General features: G+C 36.9%; 3 protein-coding genes and 1 non-coding gene across 4 annotated transcripts; 1 reads left to right on the top strand and 3 right to left on the bottom strand.

The window, feature by feature from the left end:
* On the bottom strand, window positions 1-1,693 carry LOC111206139. The gene is made up of 4 exons (XM_022702509.1): window positions 1,191-1,693; window positions 1,015-1,111; window positions 538-732; window positions 1-96 (listed from the first exon to the last, which is right to left on the bottom strand). Exons 1-4 carry the CDS (start codon window positions 1,691-1,693, stop codon window positions 1-3), a joined length of 891 nt encoding a protein of 296 aa, XP_022558230.1.
* A 1,061-nt stretch (window positions 1,694-2,754) lies between these two features.
* Window positions 2,755-5,519, top strand: LOC111206140. Its single transcript, XM_048757398.1, has 3 exons — window positions 2,755-3,849; window positions 3,934-4,224; window positions 4,365-5,519. The coding sequence occupies exons 1-3, from the start codon at window positions 2,755-2,757 to the stop codon at window positions 5,517-5,519; spliced, it is 2,541 nt and encodes an 846-aa protein (XP_048613355.1).
* Window positions 5,520-9,002: 3,483 nt separating this feature from the next.
* Window positions 9,003-9,108, bottom strand: LOC125588159. Its single transcript, XR_007324553.1, has one exon. It is a non-coding gene; the product is annotated as a small nucleolar RNA R71 (small nucleolar RNA).
* A 10,698-nt stretch (window positions 9,109-19,806) lies between these two features.
* Window positions 19,807-20,508, bottom strand: LOC106345170 (pectinesterase inhibitor 1). The gene has a single exon (XM_013784414.3). The coding sequence runs from the start codon at window positions 20,453-20,455 to the stop codon at window positions 19,922-19,924; it is 534 nt and encodes a 177-aa protein (XP_013639868.2). The 5' UTR covers window positions 20,456-20,508; the 3' UTR covers window positions 19,807-19,921.
* Between the last annotated feature and the right edge of the window lie 4,364 nt (window positions 20,509-24,872).

Raw genomic sequence — 24,872 nt, 5'->3', positions numbered from 1 at the left:
CTACCAACCTAGCTTCGCTGTTAACACTGCTACACCTTCAAAGAAGAAGCAAGAGTTCTCCGGTGTTCCCATGAAAGGGTCCACACTTCTTGTTTCCTAAAGATGGTGTAGCATGCAAATCACATAGATCACTATGTATAAGTCCTAGCACTACAGAATTTCTTTCAAAGCTTTTAAATGGTCGCCTAATTATTTTTTGTTAACATACAAGTACTACATTTTTCTAAATTTATATCAAAAGTAGGAATTAACCCTTCTTTAGACATATTAATCATACGATTATAATGTACATGACCTAATGTAGCATGCCACAGAGATAAATCATTTGTACTAGAACTTGCCATATAAACAAAATTGACAATTTTATTAATATTAACTTATTAAGCATAAACATTCCATTACAGAAAATCCAAATCCAACAAATACACCACAGTTCGATAATATATACTTATCGGATTCATACACTTGTTTAAATCCACATTTATTTAAAACACTACCAGAAACTAAGTTTTTCCTAATTCCGGGTACATGAAGTACATCCTTGAGATCAAGGGTTTTTCCATAACTCAACTCTAACACCACTTTTCCACGACCTAGGATAGGGGCGGTTGACTCGTTTCCCATATGAAGTACCGATCCATCTTGAAGTTGCTCATATGTAGTGAACCATTCACTATCCTTGCAAACATGTGTTGTTGCACCTGAGTCAATCCACCGTGCCACTTCATCATCCTGCACATAAAATGTCTCATAAATCTTTGATACATAATTCACATTAGAATATATGTTAAAATCAGAGATTTGACCATGATGAGTGGATGGACCTTGGTCCTTAGACACTTTTCCCAAACGGTTTTGTCTCGTTTTATTTTTATCCTTCCCTGCTCGGCTATCACGACTTAAGTGACCCGGTTTGTTACAATTCCAACAAATGCTCTTAAACTTTTTGTTAGATCCACTGTAAGTGTTTTTATTAAAGGATCATTTCCTCTTATTCTTATTCTTAGAACTCACTTCTTCCTCCATCATATTGATGGAAGAAGTACTAGCCTCATTATTTTTGGGTTTTTCTCCTTCTTGCGCCTTTATAGTTTCCTCTATGCGCAAATGGCTGCCAAGTTATACAAGAGACAACTCTTCCTTTTTGTCTGTTTATTATGTGTTTAAAATCTTTCCATGAAGGTGGTAACTTATCGATGATACTCGATACTGAGATGGATTCGTCCATCTTCATGTTGTGTTGTGCAAATTGACCTAGTATACGAAGCAATTCATTGTATTGCTCCATAGCTGGCCTAGAATCAGCCATCTTGTAATTATGAAAATTACTAACAAGGAACTTCTTACTAGAAGCATCCTCGGCCATGTACTTTGATTCTAACGCATCCCACAACTCTTTTGCAAATTCGACATTCTGATAAACATCAAAGAGAGGATCTGACATACCGTTGAGAATATGGCCACAGCATATATAATTGTCGTTTTCCCATTTAAGTTGCTTCCTTGTCTCATCTAGAGACTCGTTCTCAGCATCATCCGGTACAGTAGGCATAGGCATGCTTAGAACATACACTACATTCAGATTTGTGAGGAGAATATGCATTTTCTTTTGCCATCTCCGAAAATCTACTCCTTCAAACTTATCTAACTTTCCAGATTTTGATGTCATCTCTCGCACCGATACACCAGCCATAATTCACAAGAAATTACTCTTTAAGATTGTTGGTTATTTTGGGTTGTAACCTGAAATTTATGAATTATATACTTGGATAATGATTGAATCGTTGTGCTTTCCTTGAAGAGTATTTTGACCCTATTCCAAGCCTTGGGTTACACGAAATCCCTTTGTAGGATAAGACAATCAAAGTCTCACTCTTGTTCTAAGCTAAGATACAAGAGAAACAAATAAAGCTTTAGTGCTTATATGTGTTTCTTCAAAGATCTTTTATGATCTTTGAAGTTGAACAATGAATCTATCTTTCTTTCTTTCTCTCTCTTTAACTACTGTTACTTTCTACTATTAGTTTCTGATTTTTCTATATCCATTTACCAATGCCTACACCTCCTTAGAGAGTGAAGAGTTGTAACCAATAGTTGCAATGGTTAAACCAAAGTTGCAAAGGTTAATGAAGAGATGAAATGGTTAGTGTAGTTACAATGGTTAATCACCAAAGGTTGCAATTAATTAATATGGTTATTACCAAAGGTTGCAATCATCAATAGTTGCAATGTTTTATTTATATAGTTGCAACTGTTCATACAAACAATTGAAATAGTTCACATGAAACATTACACCTATTCACTTAAATATATAACATATACCAAGATGTCATAAAAAATATTACGAAAATATAAATAAATACGGCTTGATGATATCACTCTTCACTGATGGGAATGTCTCTGGAGCGTTAGTGAGACCAAAATGCATCGCTAAGAACTTGTAGTGTGTCTTCTCAATAATGGATTCCTTAACTTCTATTTACTGATAATCAGACTTCAAGTTTAGAGAAGATTTCATCCGCCACAAGTTCATACAGTAATCAGACTTCAAGGGGTATCTGCATGGCACCATGTATTTGAAGAGAGCTTTATAGTCTACACAAAACCATTACATTCTATCTTTTTATTCTTGACTAGCAGCACCGAGCTGGAGAAAAGACTTATGGTTTGCCTAATGATACATGATTCCAATAGGAAAAACAACACCGTTTTGAGAGGCGACAAAAAGTGTGATTTTGACGACAAATCTCGCGAATGGATTCGGCGGAATCGCCGGGATCGCCGAAGGGTTTGACGGAGGTTACGGATGATTGGAAGAACCGGAGTGAGATCAACGATTCAGGAAACCTTCAAAGGGGGTCTGGATTGAAGATCAACGATGAGGTACAAGGAAAGGAACTTGGGTCTGGAAATGAGAATGAGAATCAAACTAGAAAGGGGGAGTCAGTGAGATTTACGAGAGGCTCAAAGTCGGCAGGGTCGTCATGGGTTGATGTTGCTCAGGAGAAGAAGGTTATGAAGAAGTATGATGTGGAAATCACAGAGAAGGAAGGACAAAAAAGTGTAGAGATTCCAGATGAAGTTATTGAGAAGGTGAATCATCTCTGGGAAGATTATCTGATTGGTAAATTTCTGGATAATGCTCCACACATTGCCAAAGTTCATGCTACAGTGAACAGGATATGGAATCAAGGAGACAAAAAGATGTTGATTGATGTTCATGTGGTAGACGAAACTACAATGAAGTTTAAAGTCACAGATCCAACAATGCGAGCAAGGGTTCTAAAAAGAGGAATGTGGAGTATTGGTAACATACCAATGGTGATCACAAAATGGGTTCCAGATGAAATGAAGGAGAAGCCTGAGATAACAGCTATACTGCTATGGGTTCATCTCAAGAATGTGCCAATGAATATGTATTCTTGGCAAGGATTGAGTTTCATCACAAGTGCAGCAGGATTCCCGGTTCGTCTACATCCAGAAACTGCTGCGTGTACAAACTTCAAGTTGGCAAAGGTTTTCGTCAATGCTGATCTTACAAAGGAGCTGCCAACCAAGATAAATTTTACAAAGAGTGGAGTTTCATCTTTGGTAGAATTAATCTACCCATGGTTGCCATTGCGATGTAATACATGTGGAAAATGGGGGCATACTGATAAAGTATGTATCATAAACAAGAAGGATGGGTCAGAAAAGTCAGTAAAACAAATAATAAAAGAGGGAGTTGTAGGGAAAGATGGAGAAAAGGTTAAAGATATGGAAGAAGAAGCAATGAACAAGTTAGAAGCAGAGGCTAAACAAGATATTGAATCATCACAAGAGGAGATTTCGGCTGATACTGATAAGGAGGTTGAATAAGGAGAATTAGTTGAGAGTGGGGAGGATATAACACCAGGTAGAGGTAGTAGAAGTCCTAATCTGAAATATGGTCAGGTGAAGATATTGACACCATCTAGATTCTCAGTTCTTCTTGAAGTAGATGAGAAAGGAGATGGGGTAAACCAAGTTGAGTACGAGGAGATTATAAGTGTAGAAGAAGAGATTGTGATAGAAGAAACAGAGGAGGAACTGAGTAAAGAAGAAAATAAAGAGGAGGAAGTGGAGGCAAAGAATGACATTATGGAAGATATTAAGGGAAGAGAAACATCAGTAGAGGGAAACAAGAGTGGTATAGGGCAGAGTGTAGCTGGTATAGAGCATTGGCCTGATCTAACAGCTAACTCTGTTCGACCATCCTTGCCAAGAAGATCAAAAATGATGCATAAAATTGTTCCGGATAAAAATCTGCAAGGAGGTATGCCGGGGAAAAAGGGGAGAGGAACAAAAAATTCATTCAAATGACAGGTTTTTTCTGGAATATGAAGGGGTTTAATCGGTATACAAAACAACAAGTGGTGAAGAATTGGATTCAGTCTAAGGGATTACTTTTTGGAGGGTTGTTGGAAACTAGAGTGAGGGAAAACAAGGCTCAAAGGATCATGTCAACAATGTTTCCTGAATGGTCTTTTATCAGTAACTACGAGTTCAGCAGGAAAGGGAGGATTTGGGTTATGTGGAATTCACAAGTTCGTATCACGCCGATTTTCAAGTCAGGTCAAATAATTACGGTTTCAGTTTTGGTGGAAGGAGAAGAAGAGGAGTTTCTGTGTTCGTTCGTCTATGCTGAGAATACAATGGAAGGAAGAAGAGATTTATGGGGAGATATTAAATCACATCAAGATTCACCACTTTTTAGAAATAAGCAGTGGATAATCATGGGAGATTTTAATGAAATACTAGAAGGGGGTGAGCATTCGATCTATCAGAATTCGGGGATAATAAATGCTGGTATGGGAGATTTTGATGATATTGTTCAGTACTGCAATCTAACTGACTTGGGGAGTCAAGGTCCTAAATTTACCTGGTGTAATCGAAGGGAGGAAGGATTGATCTGCAAGAAGCTAGACAGAGTTTTGGTAAATGACAAGTGGCTGAATCATCGCATGCAAGCTTATGGAGTTTTCGAAGTAGGAGGATGTTCTGATCATCTTCGTGGTCGGTTTCATCTAAAAACAGAGGCAGAGGGTAAGCGGCGTCCTTTTAAATTCACAAATGTGGTAGCAGAAATGCCGGAGTGTCTAAAAATGATGGAAGATTACTGGAGAGAAAATCAACCATTGTTCCAATCTACATCTGCCCTATTTAGATTTTCTAAATATCTTAAAGCTCTGAAGCCGCTGATAAGGAACCTGAGTAAAGAGAAGCTGGGACAATTATCTTTGAGAGTTAAGGAAGCATATAAGGATTTGTGTGAGAAGCAGGAGAGGTTGTTTAGTAATCCAACTCAGAATAATATACAGGAGGAGCTAAGAGCGGCGGAAAGATGGAACAGAATTTCTAGCATTGAAGAGAATGTTTTAAAACAAAGATCCGAGATGCACTGGTTGCAGTTGGGGGATAGGAATAGTAAAGTCTTCCACAATGCGGCAAAGATGAGAGTGATGAAGAATATGATCAGAGAGATCAAATGGAAGACATGAGTTATTGTTACTTCACAAGAGGAAATAAAGAACGAAGAAGAGAGATTTTTCGTGAGTTTCTCTCTTTCGTTCCTGAAGACGTTAGGAATGTTTCAGTTGAAGAGATACAAGAAATTCTAAGTTTCAGATGTAGTGAAATGGAGCGAGCTCAGTTGATTAAGACAGAAACTGAAGAGGAGATTAAAGATGTACTGTTCAAGATGCCTAGTAACAAAGCACCTTGGCCAGATGAGTACACTACGGAGTTCTTCAAAGCGTCTTGGGGAGTTATTGGGAAAGATCTTACTACAGCAGTGCAGTCATTTTTTAGCAGAGGCTTCTTACCAATAGGATTGAATTCTACAATTCTGGCTCTTATCCCAAAACGAGATGCAGCTGTAGAGATGAAGGATTACAGGCAAATCTCTTGCTGTAATGTTCTATACAAGGTGATCTCTAAAGTCATTGCCAACCGGCTTAAAGGTACTCTACCATAATGCATCTCCCGTAATCAGTCTGCTTTTGTAAAGGATAGATTGCTAGTGGAAAATCTATTGCTGGCAACTGAGATAGTAAAAGATTACCATAAGGAAGAAGTCTCTCCTAGATGTGCCATGATGATTGATATTGCAAAGGCGTTTGAGTCGGTGAATTGGGGCTTTCTTCTTAACACCTTGAGAGCCTTAAATATGCCGGATCAATTTATTCACTCGATTGAGCTCTGTGTATGTACTCCTTCTTTTTCTGTTCAAGTCAACGGGGAGCTAGCGGGGTTTTTTCAAAGCAAGAGGGGTTTGAGACAGGGTTGTGCGCTCTCGCCTTACTTATTTGTCATCTGTATGAACGTATTGTCACATATGATTGATAAGGCAGCCGCTGGAAACCGTATTGGTTATCACCCTAGATGCAAAAATATTTTGTTAACCCATCTGTGTTTTGCGGATGATCTACTGATATTTACAGATGGGTCGAAAATTTCTATTGAAGGAGTCTTACAAATCTTTCAAGAATTCAAAAATTTCTATTGAAGGAGTCTTACAAACCATGGTCCGAAAGTGCTACTTGACGGGCTAGGGACGATCCGCTCAGAGTCACAAACTTTACTCTTCGACCTATACCAGTTCATCCGCTAACTCATCCCGCTGCGTCAAGGCAACCCGTACCAAGACTTAGCGTTTTCCGTTAGATCGAGGCCAAAGGCTTTTCAACCCGTACTACGACCTAACGTTGTGTTAGACCGGACTAGTCAAATATCAGAGTACTCATGAAGCGCATATAAAACAATTACTTTATTAATTCAAAAAATATCCATACATTGATATATTTCGAGACCGGTCCTGGCCTAATGCCAAATCGAGTCAACTAAACACAAATCCACAATACCGTTTACAAAAGGCATGAAAATCTACACCAGCGGTCCTAACGTCCAACACCCAGCTATCCGATCATCCTTACCTAAGCTACCTGCAAAAAGGACAACATAGTCGGATGAGTAACCTAATGTTACTCAGTGAATTATGATCCCCAATTAACAAATACAACCCCTCGCTATCCCACCCCAAACAATCTAAAGCGAGAGGTTCACCTAACAACACAATTCAATAAATAAGCAATAAGCAATATCCGAAATACCCAGGAAATAATAATAGCTAGATAATTAACGGTATGAAATCATAACCGCTAATGACTAGCTGATATAACTTGGATTTGACCCATTTTTATCCATGGTATATTATTATTTTACTAGACCTAGTTTTGTTACAAGTTTCATTTGGAGAGAAGATCACTTGTGATTGGAACTCCTTGTTTCATTTTCTTATCATCTATTCTATGAGTTTCTATTTATCTATTGATATGAATTGCTTTGCTATGTCTGAGTAGTTCAACTGTTAGATCCAGGGTTCAAATAGGTTTGTGGGATTAGCCCCAAACTATAGATCTGCCTTGTTGTGATATTCATGATAGATTTGTATTCATTGCTTGTTTTAGCCTAGCTAACTAGAACTTGATCATAGGATTGCATATTCAAGCACCCTTGTTATCCCATCCTAAAATATATCTATCATATTAGGATTGCTAGAGAGGGCTAACCGCCAATTTAGAATCTTAGTAGAGCATTTTCATACTCGCGCATAGGCCTGGCTAGAACCCGTCGATCGATGTCCTCAACTGACAATCGATCGATGTTGGCAAAAGTGTATCGGTCGACGTCTTAATAGACTATCGATCGACACAAACACTCTCTTGTGTCTGCATCTAACCGGTGAGACACAAGATCTAGTCTGTTAACCAGTGGTACATGCGACAGCTGATCACTGAGTTAAGCGAATGAGCTCTAATATATCATGCATGCAACAGTTAGGCATCTATAGGAATTATAATCTCCAACACCTGAATAGTGGCCCTGCATCTAATATCATTTCCAACCTAAGTTACATTTATAATTTACTCGCTAGTTACTATTGCTATTTTATTTAAAACATTACAACCTTTAGAATTAATAAACACTAGATTTAATTGTTCCCTAGCTCCTTGTGGATTCGATCCCTAAGTACTACATCTGAACCTCTTTTGATGAGAGTAACACTCCTTAAGGTAATTTGAGTGGTATCAAATTTGGCGCCGTTGCCGGGGAGCTTTGATCGACATTAGATTTAGTTTTATTAATTCTTATTCTTTTCTTTACCCCCTTTTCTAATAATCTTTCTTTTTCTTGTCTTTTCAGGTGCATGTCCAGCGGTACCAGAAGCAACAAGGAGAAAGACTTGCTGTTCTCAGACGATCCTGCTCATTTGGAACGCACCATCCGTAGAGGTCAACGTTCCACATCGCTCCACGCAACCACTTCGTCGTCGATCGATACGCACAACCAACAGTCGATCGACACCAGACCGTCATCGTCGATCGATCCCAATCGTTCGACAACGATCGATACTACACCGCGTACGTCGATCGATACCGTGTCGTCAAAAATGGTAAACATAATTGTTCTAACTCAGGATGAGAACGGAAACCTGTATGACCAGGCCGGTCATTTGCGTAATGCAACAGGTCAGAAAATAGATGCTCAGGGAACTGTAATCCCTGATGCTGATGCTACAGGAGCTGCTCAACCTGTAGATGAGGACGCTCGATCGAAACCACTGGCCGACTACAATCGCCCAGATGAGTACTATTCCAACAGATCAGCGATTCGACTTCCGGAGATCCAGAAGCAGAATTTCGAGCTGAAGCCTCAATACTACACTCTCGTGTCGCAGATACCCTACTCTGGGTTACCGCACGAGCATCCTATGGACCATTTGGAATGGTTCGAGGATCTAATCGCTGCCATTCGGATGGAAGGAGTCCCCGAAGATTACCTGCTGTGCAAGCTCTTCAGATACACGCTGAATGGAGAAGCGATGCACTGGCTTAGGCAGCAACCCACAGGATCTTTAACATCCTGGAGCGACATCAAGAATGCTTTCTTACGAAACTTCTTCGATGAGGCGCGCGCTGAAGAACTTCGGAACAAAATTTCCACATTCTCGCAGAAGGCTGGAGAGTCTTTCAAAGATGCGTGGATTAGATTTAGGTTTTTCCAGCGAGACTGTCCACACCACGGATTTAATGAAGTGCAGCTGCTAAGCACTTTCTTCCGAGGTCTCGCCTTACAGTATCAAATGGCTCTTGGTACGGCGAGTGAAGGAAACTTCACTACTCGGAATCCGTTGGAAGCTATGAGACTTATCGAAAACCTTGCTAACAGCAGCAGCACCAAAAACATTGACTCTGAACGGAAGAAGTCTGTAGCCTCTATCGGGAAGGAACAGATGGACGAAGTAAGAGCTAAGTTAGATGTGGTGCACGAACTTCTTAGGAAGCAAGTCTGTTCAGCTGAAGGAGAAGTAGCAGATATAGAAGGAGAAGAAGATGTGAACTACATCGGAGGTACCGGATTCCAAAAATTTGGAAACCAGGGCGGGAACAGAAACTTCTTTGGAAATGGCCAAAGAAGTAACCAAAGTTCACAATTTCAAAAACCCCTCAACAACAGCAATAGCTACTCGAACTCTAACTATCAAAATCCACCACCCCAGACTCAGGAAAGCAAGATCGAAGAAATGCTTGATCGAGTAATGTTGGGACAACAACAAATCACCGGGGATTTTAACGATAAGATAGACTCTGCCTACAACAATCTGAACACCAAAATCGAGACCTTAGGGACTCAGGTAGAAAACTTGAAACCCAAGTAATTCAGACGGGCGAGACTATTAAGAGGCAAGAAGCTTTCGCTAGAGAGGCAGGAGCCGACAAAGGGAAACACCACGTAAATGCCATCATAGATGATGAATTCTGGCAAGTGGTGAGAAATGAAAACCTTGAGGAAGGAGATTTCGAAATCGAAAGCTCCATGAGTCTCGGCGGATCCCAATGGTGTCGACCATGTCGATGAACTCGCATCGATCGACAGACCATGATGAAGATTGATGGACGGATTACTCCAGTCATCGATCGACGTCGTCTAACAATTCGACTGAATGCAATGCGGTTCGAATTCTAACTCATGAAGAATTCGCAGCTAAGCATCCTCACCCACCCTCCCCTTTCTATGAAAAAATCGATCGATCGGTTAACTCAACCATCGATCGACAGAGTGAGTACGACGTCGATCGTCACAACACACCCCCCATCGATCGACAGGCACCTCTGACATACCGAGTGCGGTTACCCTCAATCGATAATGATTACATCAATGCACTCAGACCACCACCTAAGCCATTAGCAAACCCACCCGAACCAAAACCCAACCCTTTAAATAGTTAAACAGAATTTGAAGGGAGAAGGTTAAGGAAAAGGAAGGAGAAGATTCCTAAAAACCTTAAGAGGGAAGCTAACAATAAGGAGATTGATGGTTTCACTAAACGAGTCCTCAGAATCCCAATCGAAAAACCTTTTGATGTAGCCTACTTCATACACCGGTTGTGGATGTTCTTCAGAGAAACAAAGGTAACTGAGGAGGACATTAGGAGAATGTTTCATCAAGTCAGAGGAAAGATGAAACACAGGATCACATTGACGAAGAAGAGTGATCGTGGAAAGTTTGCAATACCATGCATAGTTAAGGGTGTTGAATTTCCCCATTCAATGTGTGACACAGGAGCATCGGTTCGTATCCTCCCTAGGATCATGGCAGACCAGCTTGGTTTGACCATCGAACCCTCAACAAAATCCTTCACCTTCATAGATCTTTCAGAGAAACGATCCGGAGGCATCATAAGAGATCTGGAGGTACTGATTGGTAATGCCCTTGTCCCTGTAGATTTTCATGTCTTAGACATCGAGCTTAACTGGAACTATTCACTTATGCTTGGAAGATCCTTCCTAGCTACAGTAGGAGCTGTATGTGACATGAACAAAAACAAATTGTGTCTAACGCTCATAGACCCAAACATCCACTACGATCCCTTCCGACCTAAGAGAAAGGTAATTAATTCTGTGGGTTATGGGAAAGAACTTGGCTTCATTGGCGCATGCCATTGTGGAGCAGAGTATGAATCGGAGTACGAAACAGAGTACTCGGAATCGATCGACACCCCAACCTTTCCATCGATCGATTCCAATGTGTCAATGGTGACCGATGACCACAACAACACGTCACTCGACGTAAGGCACCCACTTGACCATTTCGCTTCACCTAATCATTGCTACCAACATTTTGCCTTCCAACCTCCAACCAGGAGAGGACATGATGATTATTCCATAGGCAGTTGGGCAGACAGTGGTTTCCATGAAAGTTTTGCAGTTGACACTGTAATTACTTCACCTCATGAGGAACATACCGAGGAATACGATGAGGATTACTGGAAAGAACGTGCAATAGAAATGTCTTTGCAGGATGAAAGACTTGAAACACATAAGTTCACCAACACGTTTCCAACATCGTTCGATGTTGTGCACTCCACATCGGTCGATACCCACCCTCGTCCAGCAAAACAACCGCTCACATCGATCGACACACCGAAAGGAACATCGATCGATATTCAGCGAAAATTCAGGAGCAGGAGAATATTCTCTCCCTAACTAGGTTTACAGATACCTATATAAATCGTTTTGCACCTCCGAAACCACCTACACACATCAGAGCAAACACACAAGCAAATAAGATGAACAATCTTCCTTCTACATCAACAGAAAAATCCATGAAGAGCAATCATCTCAAGAACACAAGTTCTGCAGAAATTACTCTGCCATCGATCAATGTAACTGTATCTACATCGATCGATACTACTCTAAACCCTAATCTCTCTAAAAAGAATAATTATGCAAACATTGATTACGGTTTTCTAACACCTGATGAATTTGGTATTTTCAGGGATCCAGATGGCAACGCACGTGCAATGGATGGAAGGATTTTACAAGTGTCCAGAGAGGACATAGCAGACATCCTTCAAGTAGCCAATGGACCTGACAACCTGTTCTCACAGCAACGTGGCACTCCAGACGTCATTCTAACAAATCCTAACAACCACGCAGGAGTCACCACAACAGAGATCAACACAGATCTATCACGCCAACCAAAAGGGCAAGCATCGATCGACGATACAACGGGGACATCGATCGCCAGGGTAACACCAACGTCGATCGATATGTATGATCCGACGTTGATCGACAGACGCTATGAATGTGGGAGCCGCGCTTTTGACATGTATGGAGCCAGAAAGTTCACTTGGGAACAAAGGGACGAATATGGAGTCTACAGGGATGAGCGTGGACACGCACGAAGCGCAGCTGGTGAGATGATACCTGTCACAAAGGACAACATCAGGAAAATACTGGAAAGAGCATCTCTTTTTGAAGAGAGCCACATCTGTCTTCCAGAACATGCCACTTCCTTCACACTCACAAGACTGGCACCAGAACTCTACACCAAAGAAGAAATCGATGAAATGGTGTTTGGTATTTGTGGAGCTCAGGAGAAACTGGGAGAGGAGCTCAAAACACTGGTAGATGAAACACATCAGCCTTTGGATAGAGGCTACAATGAGCTTTTCAGATGTATGGCAGAAATGAGGACAGAAATTGAAAGTTTACGTCAGCAACTTGAGAAGGAAGCTACGACCTCAGCATCGATCGACGCACCACGTGCAACATCGATCGACGTCAGTCTTCCTACAGCTCAGATCCTTGCAGAACCGCGATGTTCAACACAACACAGGGATGAATGGGAAGTCTCATACATCGACACGAGGATAAACGACGTTTACTGCCCTCTCAACAACAACGTGGACTGGCTAAGCACTAAAATCGAGCTACTACAGCAAGATCTGGACACCATTCGCAAGAAGGACCAACATCCAGCCACATCGATCGACATGTGCACCTTCACATCGCTCGACGCCAAAGTCTCAGCAATGAATGAGAGGCTGAGGACTTACGAGGATATGCATGACCGTTTTATATCACCAGTCATGATAGATTTAAACAAATTGTCTAGTCAATTACTTGATGCCCAAAAGGATATTGAGAACATTACTAATCAAAGTTTTTTGCAGGAAAAATCAGCATCGATCGACAGGCTAAGAGGACCCTGGATCGATGGCAAGAAACCTGTGGAGTTACTTCCTTACACAGCAGCAGAGGTTGACAAGATCACATCCAAGATCTACACTGCTCTAGACACCATGGAGGAACGACTTGACAAACGCTGCGATGACATCTACTTTCCATTCGACAACAAAATCAGTGGACTAGACAACCACGCAGAATGGCTACAGAAAGAAGTCAAAGCCATTCAGAGGCAACTCGCAGCTCAACATCAGATATCAGCATCGATCGACAGGACAAAATCAAAATCGATCGACGGCAACTCACCGAGATCGACCAACGAACACATAGTCGCATCGATCGACGCCGAGCCTATACCAATCGGCGAGCAGCTGATACACAAGACAGTGGAGTCAATGCAAAAGAAACTGACAGATCTTTCAGCATACGCCTATGACAACATAGGCTAGCACCAGGTCAGCATTGACAACATTCAAGAAAGGCTACAGAACATCTCAAATGTACTTGGGAAGATGGATGACAAATGGACAAGAAATGATGAGGCCACAAGAAGTTTCATTGCATCTTGGTCCAGGATGCGCAGAGATGACGTGGATGCTTGCTTTCCAACAAGCAGCTGCTTCTCCACCCAATAGCCAATCACTACCACAGCCAAGCTAAATGACTATAACCAAGCGCGGAATGGGAGACAACCACTATTAGGTATTTTACTTTGGTTTTATTAGCTAGCATTTAATTTCTTTCGTTTTATCTCTTTCAGATTTAGGAGAACCAAGTAGGAGGACTTGAATATCGACCGACGACGAGACGTCGACATCGTTCGACATAGGCAACCACACGACGATCGATGTAACACTTACCCATCAATCGATATTTAATCTGGTCAGATGTATCTTACCTACTTGTTACATTTCGTACATCATACACTTTTCATCATAACTCCGGCTGAGTTACACTGGGACAGTGTAATTTAAGTCTGGGGGGAGATTTACTGATATAATTTATTTTATTCTTACGTAAAAAGGAATTTCAAATAAATTATGCTTAGCTATCGAAAATAGGGACTATAATCTTATATTGATTTAAACATGAATATCTAACCAATCTTTAGCACCATTTTAGATTTACTGATTCCAGATAGCACTAAAGATGCTAAAGAAGATCACCCTATCAACTACACACTTGCCTTGAACCGTATGAAGTAACCAAAGCTGATTTCCAACACTAAACCTGACATAACCGCTGGTCTTGGGGCTTGGTATACATGGGATCGGATTCTTCAGATAGGTCTGGAAGGTAACGCCTGGTTTAGATTATTTATCACATTTTCTCTCTCTAGATTTCGACCCTAGATTAGTCATAGAGTATTTAAAAAAAAAAAAGTAAGATCTATCGTTTAATTAGGATGAGTCTGAACAGGACTTGGTGGCTAAAACCATTAAGGCTTGATTCATAAAGACTCAAATAAAAGAGTTCGAAACGGGACTTGGAGGCGGCAATCTTCAAGGCTCGCTTTCGCAAAGAACTCTTGGATATAGGTCAAAAAGAAGTGAACAGAACTTGGTGGCAACCACCATTAAGTTTTGATTCATGGAAGCCTGTCCAATCTTGGTCACTGATCCTGCAATTGAATCAGACTTTGACTCAAGAGAGAAATTTAGAGAGAGAGAAACTAGGAACTAACTTTTACCTGCAGCTCCAGATACCTGTCTGAAATCCTTGCATCATGTGATCGATACTCCCAAGGTAAAGCATTCACTTTATATTTATGCTAAGAAATGAAATCAGTAGAGGGGATGTCAGACGTGAATTGATGAGTTGTGTTATGTTAGAAATGGTTGCTAAGCTAGGATATTGCATAGTGTGCTTTTGTGATTAGGACTTTTTAAATGTGGTTGCAAAATTGTTGAGGAAAGATTTCTATGTTTTTAAAATCTTAAGTTCCCAAATATTTTCAAACCTCTTTCAGAGAGACTGCCTGTATGTTTTGCTTGAGGACAAGCAAAAGGGTAAGTCTGGGGGAGTTGATATACCTTGGATTTGACCCATTTTTATCCATGGTATATTATTATTTTACTATATATATATCTATGTTTTCTACTCTTCTAGGTATGTTTTCAGGTTCAGGTGCATTTCGGAGTAAAGCTATGACTTTGGAGCATTTTGGAGCATAAAGGACATTTCACCCGAGCTGACCACTTAGAGGTCGACGAGAGGAAGAATAATCGATCGATGCGCATCAGTGCTGACGATCGATATCAGGAAATGCCTCGACAGATGAAGATTAATATCGATCGATGTACACAAGTACCGTCGATCGATGTCGAGACACCAGACGCGACATTTTGGATTCAGCAGACTTAAAAACCAAGGCCAAGCCAAATTACCAAAATGCCCTGACGAGTTTTTAACCTAGTAGAATATATACTGCCTAAGTGTTTGACGGCAGGGAGAGCTTTTCTTTTCTAGACCTAGTTTTGTTACAAGTTTCATTTGGAGAGAAGATCACTTGTGATTGGAACTCCTTGTTTCATTTTCTTATCATCTATTCTATGAGTTTCTATTTATCTATTGATATGAATTGCTTTGCTATGTCTGAGTAGTTCAACTGTTAGATCCAGGGTTCAGATAGGTTTGTGGGATTAGCCCCAAACTATAGATCTGCCTTGTTGTGATATTCATGATAGATTTGTATTCATTGCTTGTTTTAGCCTAGCTAACTAGAACTTGATCATAGGATTGCATATTCAAGCACCCTTGTTATCCCATCCTGAAATCTATCTATCATATTAGGATTGCTAGAGAGGGCTAACCGCCAATTTAGAATCTTAGTAGAGCATTTTCATACTCGCGCATAGGCCTGGCTAGAACCCGTCGATCGATGTCCTCAACTGACAATCGATCGATGTTGGCAAAAGTGTATCGGTCGACGTCTTAATAGACTATCGATCGACACTCTCTTGTGTCTGCATCTAACCGGTGAGACACAAGATCTAGTCTGTTAACCAGTGGTACATGCGACAGCTGATCACTGAGTTAAGCGAATGAGCTCTAATATATCATGCATGCAACAGTTAGACATCTATAGGAATTATAATCTCCAACACCTGAATAGTGGCCCTGCATCTAATATCATTTCCAACCTAAGTTACATTTATAATTTACTCGCTAGTTACTATTGCTATTTTATTTAAAACATTACAACCTTTAGAATTAATAAACACTAGATTTAATTGTTTCCTAGCTCCTTGTGGATTCGATCCCTAAGTACTACATCTGAACCTCTTTTGATGAGAGTAACACTCCTTAGGGTAATTTGAGTGGTATCACTAGCTAACCACTTAAACTCAAACTCAAATCAATCTAGGGCTAACCACTTACACCCTCTACATCAATCTAGGTGCCTGTCGATCAATTTGAGTGGTATCACTAGCTAACCACTTACACCCTCTACATTATAACTAGGGCCCTTTGTGACTTAGTGTTCCTCCTCTATCCTCGGCAATATCCTATCTTCCTACCACAAAGGACAGAAAAAGGAACTTTCAACCGAACGCGGCCCACAATACGTTCGGGTCACCGCGCGACAACCCCAATATGTTTGGGCCACTGGCGGTTGTCACACGACGATTGCGGCCCACAGTACGTTCGGGTCACCGCAAGACAGCCCACAGTACGTTCGGGTCTCTGCCGGCCACTACCCCACCGTGCAACCACTCAGCCATAGGCCATGACCCCGTCTCTCTGAGTGTTCTCGATCCAGCGAATAAGGGGTTTCCTTAAACCCACTGGGTACTAGCTCGAGGAAACACTAATCCACATCAAACATGCCTAGCATTGTGGGTTACACAAATGCTATATGGCATCACACTCTAACTCTACAACATTAACAACAATATCATTACTAAACAAATCAACCAGTTAGTCACTCCATTACCAAGAGCTGACTAACCTCAAACAACAAGCAAGCATTCAGCATTCGCTAACTAACCAATCAACTTAACCATTAGCATGCTACTATGATTCCCAAGCAATAACTAAGCATGCTATCAACTCAATCAACTAATACTCAACTATTAACTAATCAAACCGTTACTCAGTTAGACATGGCCTCCTGCCATGATACAACTTCCAAGTAACGGGAACCTGCATGAAAACAAGTCAGCAATCAATTGATCATAACTCACAGTGTTCTTTGCCGATAAGCAGCTGGTTGATAGAAGAAGACTTGGTTAAAACCCAATGGACGACTTGACTGGACTAGACTGAATTGATCTTGGCTTGGACATAACCTTGGCTTCACCATGTAGAAACTGACAGGCTTCGACAGACTTATCTGGACAGAACCTCCATTAGCTCCTGGACAGTTCTTCGGACTTCCCGGCGGAGTATCGAGCAGAATTTCGACTGATCTGAACCCGTGGATCTGAACTAACTGCGGACAGCACCTCCACTTGACCATCACAGAATATGACTGGCCTGTATGGATTGATATGGACAGAGCTTCTGCCTCACAATCGTATAGAATCATCGATTGGACGGAACTGGACTTCTCGGTGGAGTATCGGTCTTAAGAATCTACCATACTCTTAAATCAACCACTTTCTTTTTGTCTCTCTCTCTCTCTAGCCACGTTTTGAACTTTCTTTTGTGTGTTCTGGATGTCTTAGAGCTCTGCTAAGAACGATACTTTGTTCTGAAATGTTACCATAAAATAGTCCTTCAAGTAAATAGACTATTTCTTCTCTCTCAATTTCTCCATATACCTTAAAGATATTTTGTTTCACATCAGGGTATGGTCTCTGACAATTCTCACTCTCTGTTGATCATTCTGATAACTTAAGGTGTAAAGCCCCCAACTTATATGTGTTTCACCCAAGGTCTTGAGCCATGAATAACCAAGAACCACACCACCAGTTGTTTCCAATTCGAACAACAAAAATTCCTCGACAATCTCCATGCCTTGTATGGAAAATAAACTATGTTACACTTCTCGGATCCTGCAATGACTTGTCCATTACTGATGGCTAACCTGAACCTTGTAGTACTGGTCACTTGCAATATCTTCTTGTTCACCAATTGCGTAGATTTTAAGTTGGACGTACCACATGAATCAATAAGTACCACCATCCTTGTAACTCTTTTGGTTCCCATCATTGTCATGGTCTTGTTTGGTCAGAGACTCGCCGTAGATTTGAGGGATAGTGATAGCAACCCTGCGTTACTGGGTTTTAACTATTTTTCTCTTTCTTGTAGGTTTAGATCTTAGAAACTATGCAGGGTTATAATGGAAACAGAAGATTTTGCAGGGTTAAAATCATAAAAGTGATTACATGTTTATTGTTTTTGGTCCTAAAGAGATGATTGTAATTTCACAACCTTTTTATATTAGTTTTACATTTGATTGTATATTTGGGGTATATTTTAGCAATTAAAATCAAGTGTTAGGTAATTTTTGGCAAATTCCCCTTAATTATTTGTATCATAACATATTTTGTATTTTGTGTTTAATTTTATATTATGTTATTTTGTAACATGATGCTAATTCAAATTCTTATCAGATAGTGATATGTGTTTAACATGATTGTATTTGAGGTATACTTTATCAATTAAAATCAAGTTTTACGTAATTTTTGGCAAATCCCCCTTAATTATTTGTATTATAACATATGTTTTATTTTATGTTTAGTTTTATATTATGTTATTTTGTAACATGATGCTAATTCAAATTCTTATCAGTTAGTGATATGCGTTTTACATGTACGCTGTTGTTTGAGTATCCAAAGAAAGTGTTAGATTTTCTAATCTAATGATGCATCGTCTTTTGTATGTTATGCTCGATTTGTTTGTGTGCAAGAATACATGGATAATGGTTTGTAATATTTTCTTGTCACAGGATCTAAGATCTAAATTGTTGATAATATATTATATTTATTCGTTATTGTTGGTTTTTTGATGTTTTAGAAGTTATGATGTTACTAAAGCTTTTGATGCCGACGAGATTTTTTTCAATCCACAGCTACAAAAATTCTTAATTTCAAACTCAAGTTGCTTAATGATTGCTATTACTAGTGAGAAGATTTTGATCTAAAACTACACCCCCAAAATGAAATAGTAAAAAAAAAAAAACAGAATTTAATATATCAATTATCATGGATACTGAAATTAGATAATTTTATATTATTTTAAAATTATATCTAATTTAATAATTTAGATTTAAATATCAAATAAAATTAATTTAGGTAATAGACAAAGTTCCACACAAGGTGAAGATTCTCATCTAGTGCATATATATACATGTATTGAAAAGATCATATATAACATATATATATATATATATATATATATATATATACTACATGATTATAATCTTTGATGGAAAATGTTCTTAAAAAATCTTTAAAATAGTTGTTTAGTTATTAGAGTTTTTGAAAGGTAATTTTTTTTTTTACTTTTGTAATACAGTATTATTATTGTTTTATATTACTTTTGGATTTTTATTTTTTCTTTTTAATATTTTATTTATAAGGTTTGAAGTGGATATCCGACTAAAAATATTTATTTCTGTATATCTGAATGGCTAAGTATCGAATAAGATCACAAAATTGATAAATATGAACGAAACAAATCGGATCAAATATAGTTTCAAAAACTAGGATAATCAATGTTACCCACCCTATCTAGTTGTAGTCACCATTTATGCTAAGATGGGTCTTTATTGATCCAATCAGCGATGGACGAAATGATAATGTTGAAAATAAAAAAACATTTGCTTACTTTATTATAATATATACAGTATATAATAATGTAATTATCATCTTACCAATAATACAACTTAATCAGTCAAAACACATGATGATGGTTTCAAATTAATATCTACGTGGTAGGATGTTAGAGATGACAAGAGTAATACCACAAAGATTCTTAATTCCCTTACTATTATTCAAAACAGAATCATCCACAGATCTCAATCTCTTCACATAATCTAGACATGTATCAGCTCCATCCAATGCAGCAGAAACTTTAGTTTTCAGCCCCTCACCCTCTCCAGAAGCTAAATGCTCAAAAGCTTCCTCGAGGTTTCCAATGGTGTTCTCGTATTCATCTAAGCATGATCTGTAAGCTAGTTTGGATCGGGGGTCGACACCTCCATCGATAATAGATTGGAGTCTTTTAAATGTTTGTGTTGCTTTTGCTTGTGTAGCATCAAGTGTGGCTTTCGCCAAGGCTTCAAGATTAGGAGATGAAAATTCTGAATTGAGAAAGTCAAGACAGAAAGATGGATCCAAAGTTTTGTCACAGATGGTGCTCATCTCTGAACTTGTGATGGCGTACGAGGAACCGATTAAGAAAAGAAACATAAAAGAAGACAAGAATGCATTGTTCTTTAAATTTGCAACCATTCTTGTTTTCTCTGCTTTTTATTTTATTTTCTAGTTTATGATAGGAAATAACATCCGAAACAATGTGTATTTATATAGAGAGTAGTTAACGTACAAGGCTTTAGTCAAAACGATTCAAGAATAGAAGTTGTTATGAGCGATGAAGATTTTTTCTGCATTGTTAGAAGAATTACAAATATAGTAAATAGTTATGCATAAAGCCACCTCCAACAACAGGCTCTTATAGGAGTTTGTGTCAGAATCTCATATATATTAATAGAGAATTATTTAAAAATGTATAATTTTAAATTTGTATTAATTAAAAAAAAATTGTTTAAGTGTTACTTAATTATGATATCAATTTGGCTTACGTGACAGTATAATAATTAATTAAAAAATTAATAAGTCCAAAATTCAATTGATAGGAAAACTAATACTAACAGAAACATAAATGCATATAATAAACTTAATATTCGGCGATCTTATTATTAACTTAGTACTCCGTGTAACCACTTAATAAATATTTAAACTATTTTATTTATGGTATTATAATAACCACTTTTTTTTTGTTTAACCTGGAGATATCCTAAGCCTATGGAAGGGCCCAAACTAATCCCCAAGAGGAAGTGCAGCCCACGGATAGACCCTCTGTCCGGGTATGCAAAAGAGCCCTAAAGCATAGGTCCATATCCGTATGGGTTGTTCAGAAACATCATGAAATAGTTTCCTCCGACAGGATTCGAACTCGCAATCTGGGTGCTGGGCCATGATGTCCCGGATTATAATAACCACTTGAGCGTTTGCTAACTGTTAAATATAAAATTCTTGACGTTTGTTTATTATTTTGTTCACCTAAACCATATAGAAAAATAGCACAAATTAACAAAGCGTATAATGAATTAAAAAAATAAAAGACAGAGCAACACCGGATAACACTATTATCGAGAAGAATGCAAAGCAACACAATTGAAAGTTTTGTTTCGTCGTCAGTACATTGTCTGCAACATTTCACAACCTTGGAGTTTAACAAAATTGTAATTTTCATAACAAAAAAAAGCAATAATTCACAAATGAGCGGTAACCAAAATTGTATTTCAAATGTTCATTGTTAGTAGGTTCAAAACTTTGTTGATGTGAGAATCTCTAATTCATTTGTGTAATTGTTATTCTGTGTTGCTGCAGACAATTATATGCTTCGAAGAGACACAATATATACTCAGAAGAGACATAGTCTATTATACTATCAAGAATCAATTTCTAATATATACTCTAGTTTTGTAAGCTATATAATTAGAAAACAACCACTTATTTTGGACTATCTATAAATTAGGTCGCTTAAATGTTCTTTTTAATTAATTAAGCCGAAAGAGATCGTAAACGGCTGATATTATTAACGTTAGAAGACAATAATCCTATCGCTTAAATGTTCTTTTTAATTAATTAAGCCGAAAGAGATCGTAAACGGCTGATATTATTAACGTTAGAAGACAATAATCCTAAAATTTGAACCAAATTTTTGTGATAAACAATTTTAGAATCAAACTCTTTTGGTAAATTTAAATTAATTTTTTTTATACCAGGATGTTTAAATAAATAAAAAACTTTTTCACCAAGTTAATGCTTCCACCAAATTTTTAAGCTTGATAAATTTTTTTGAAGAAGCTCTATATGGTAAGTTTAATTTAAGATAATAATATACTTTGTCATCAAGTCTATAATTCCGACCATTGAAAAAAAACTTGCCAAATATGTTTGTGGTAGTTATTGAAAATTTACATTAATATTGCCTCAATGTATCACGCTAAAATATGATTTCTAGGTAATCCCCTATACATTAATTGAGAAGCATTTGAAAAATTAGAACCTTAATTTTGTATTAATTAAAAAAAACCCCAAATCCTAGGTGGCACTCTAAATGCCTTCTAAATTCTATTTCAAAGAATTCTAGAGCATCTAATATAAAGTGTAGTTTAATCTAATGGTGTCACATTATTCCATAATTATATAACACTAGAGAACATTATATTAACCTAAAATATAGGAAGTGTGTATTATTTCCTTAAATAAAAGCTACGGAATTACCTAATATGATTTACATATATATGACAATTAATGATTATGAATAATAAAGATTTGATAACAATTTTTGCATCCTTCTTCATTTTTCTTTAAATTTATATTATTAAAAAAAATTAAACAATCACATTAGCCATATAATACAAAAATTAGATTTTTTCTTATATGTTATATTTCGAAATTTTTAAAATGATTTTAAATTACAAAAATGAAGAAACCTTATATGTTATATATTTTTTAAAATGATTTTAAAATACACAAATGATGACACCTTATATGTTATATTTTTCTTATATGTTAGAATTTTCTTATATGTTATATTTTGAATTTTTTTAAAACGATTTTAAATTACAAAAATGTAAGTTTTCCTTAAGTATACGACTAAAAACATTAAAATGACATGCATTAATTCGATGGTTGATTTGAAAACTTTCAAAACCATATGGAAGATAGAAATCAAAATAATTTAACTGTGGAAACAATACTGTTCACTTTTTTCAAGAATGTGTTCGATGGAAAAAAAAAAGTTTTTATGTCATAATTTGTTTAATGTCCACTAGAAAACATTATATTAACCTAAAATATAAGAAGTGTGTATTCTTTCCTTAAATAAAAGCTACATAATTACCTAATATGATTTACATATATATGACAATTAATGATTATGAATAATAAAGATTTGATAACAATTTTTTGCATCTTTCTTCTTTTTTGTTTAAATTTATATTATTAATAAAAAGAAACAATCACATCAACCATATAATAAAAAAATAGATTTTTTCTTATATATTATATTTTGAATTTCTTAAAATGACTTTAAATTACAAAAATGAGGAAACCTTATATGTTATAATTTTTTCTTAAAACGACTTTAAAATACAAAAATGAGGACACCTTATATGTTATATTTTTCTTATATGTTAGATTTTTTCTTATATGTTGTATTTTGAATTTTTTTAAACGACTTTAAATTACAAAAATGTAAGTTTTCCTTAAGTATACGACTAAAAACATTAAAATGACATGTATCAGTTCGATGGTTGATTTGAAAGCTTTCAAAACCATATGTAAGATAAAAGTCAAAATAATTCAACTGTGAAAACAATACTGTTCACTTTTTCAAGAATGTGTTCGAGGGAAAAATAAGGTTTTTATGTCATAATTTGTTTAATGTCCACTACAGAACATTATATTAACCTAAAATATAAGAAGTGTGTATTCTTTCCATAAATAAAAGCAACGAAATTACCTAATATGATTTACATATATAAGGCAATTAATGATTATGAATAATATAGATTTGATAACAATTTTTGCATCCTTCTTCGTTTTGTTTAATTTTATAGTATTAAAAAAAATAAACAATCACATTAACCATATAATAAAAAAAATAGATTTTTTCTTATATGTTATATTTTGAATTTTTTAAAAAGACTTTAAATTACAAAAATGAGAAAACCTTATATGCTATATATATTTTTTTAAATGACTTTAAAATACAAAAATGATGACACCTTATATGTTATATTTTTCTTATATGTTAGATTTTTTCTTATATGTTATATTTTGAATTTTTTAAAACGACTTTAAATTACAAAAATGTAACTTTTTCTTAAGTATACGACTAAAAACATTAAAATGACATGTATCAATTTGATGGTTGATTTGAAAGCTTTCAAAACCATATGGAATATAAAAGTCAAAATAATTCAACTGTGAAAACAATACTGTTCACTTTTTTCAAGAATGTGTTCGATGGAAAAAATAAGGTTTTTATGTCATAATTTGTTTAATGTTCAATCCGATCAACCCATGATGTATTAATTATAGTTTTGTTCCATTATTTTTAATAAAAATTGATCCGATCCATCGGAAAGAAATTATATAATAACAACAAAAAATATTTTATATATATAAATAAAATGATCAAATATATAAAAGAAACTATCGATAATATATACAAATAAACTCACCCTGCGCAAGGCGCAGGTCTTATCCTAGTTAATACTAATTATTTTAACTTTTCAAACAATCCGAAAACCTACTTATGTATACTATATATATACTGTTGAATTTTCCCTTAGAAATACCATCAAATTTCTTCACAGCTCTTAATCTATCTTATTAAAACAGAAACATTATAACTTCTTCTAGGTGGATTTTTAAGTTAGACATCACATTATTATTATTCATAGCTTAACCTTTCTTTTAAATATATTTCCTTAAAGAGTTAAATATCCATCATCTATCATTTAATTCCAACTCCCCTGTAAGATCTATGTTTTAAATTATACATCTATATTATACATGTATTAAACAAAGGTTCATCAGACTATAGTCGCATTATCATTATCATATTACT

This window comes from Brassica napus, chromosome C5, assembly GCF_020379485.1.
Source record: "Brassica napus cultivar Da-Ae chromosome C5, Da-Ae, whole genome shotgun sequence".
Taxonomy (NCBI): domain Eukaryota; kingdom Viridiplantae; phylum Streptophyta; class Magnoliopsida; order Brassicales; family Brassicaceae; genus Brassica; species Brassica napus.
The sequence above is the reverse complement of the archived record's forward strand: the minus strand, read 5'-3'. Positions and strand labels throughout refer to the sequence as shown.

Bases quoted from the DNA above. Each gene is read 5' to 3' on its own strand.
- LOC111206140 (XM_048757398.1), top strand. From the start codon at position 2,755: ATGGATTCGGCGGAATCGCCGGGATCGCCGAAGGGTTTGACGGAGGTT. The intron at 3,850-3,933 runs GTTGAATAAGGA...AAATATGGTCAG, and splicing joins CGGCTGATACTGATAAGGAG to GTGAAGATATTGACACCATC. The intron at 4,225-4,364 runs GTTCGACCATCC...TGGAATATGAAG, and splicing joins CTGATCTAACAGCTAACTCT to GGGTTTAATCGGTATACAAA.
- LOC106345170 (XM_013784414.3), bottom strand. From the start codon at position 20,455: ATGGTTGCAAATTTAAAGAACAATGCATTCTTGTCTTCTTTTATGTTT.
- LOC111206139 (XM_022702509.1), bottom strand. From the start codon at position 1,693: ATGGCTGGTGTATCGGTGCGAGAGATGACATCAAAATCTGGAAAGTTA. The intron at 733-1,014 runs GTGAGTTCTAAG...TTTTATGTGCAG, and splicing joins TCAATATGATGGAGGAAGAA to GATGATGAAGTGGCACGGTG. The intron at 97-537 runs GTACTTCATGTA...CACCATCTTTAG, and splicing joins AAACCCTTGATCTCAAGGAT to GAAACAAGAAGTGTGGACCC.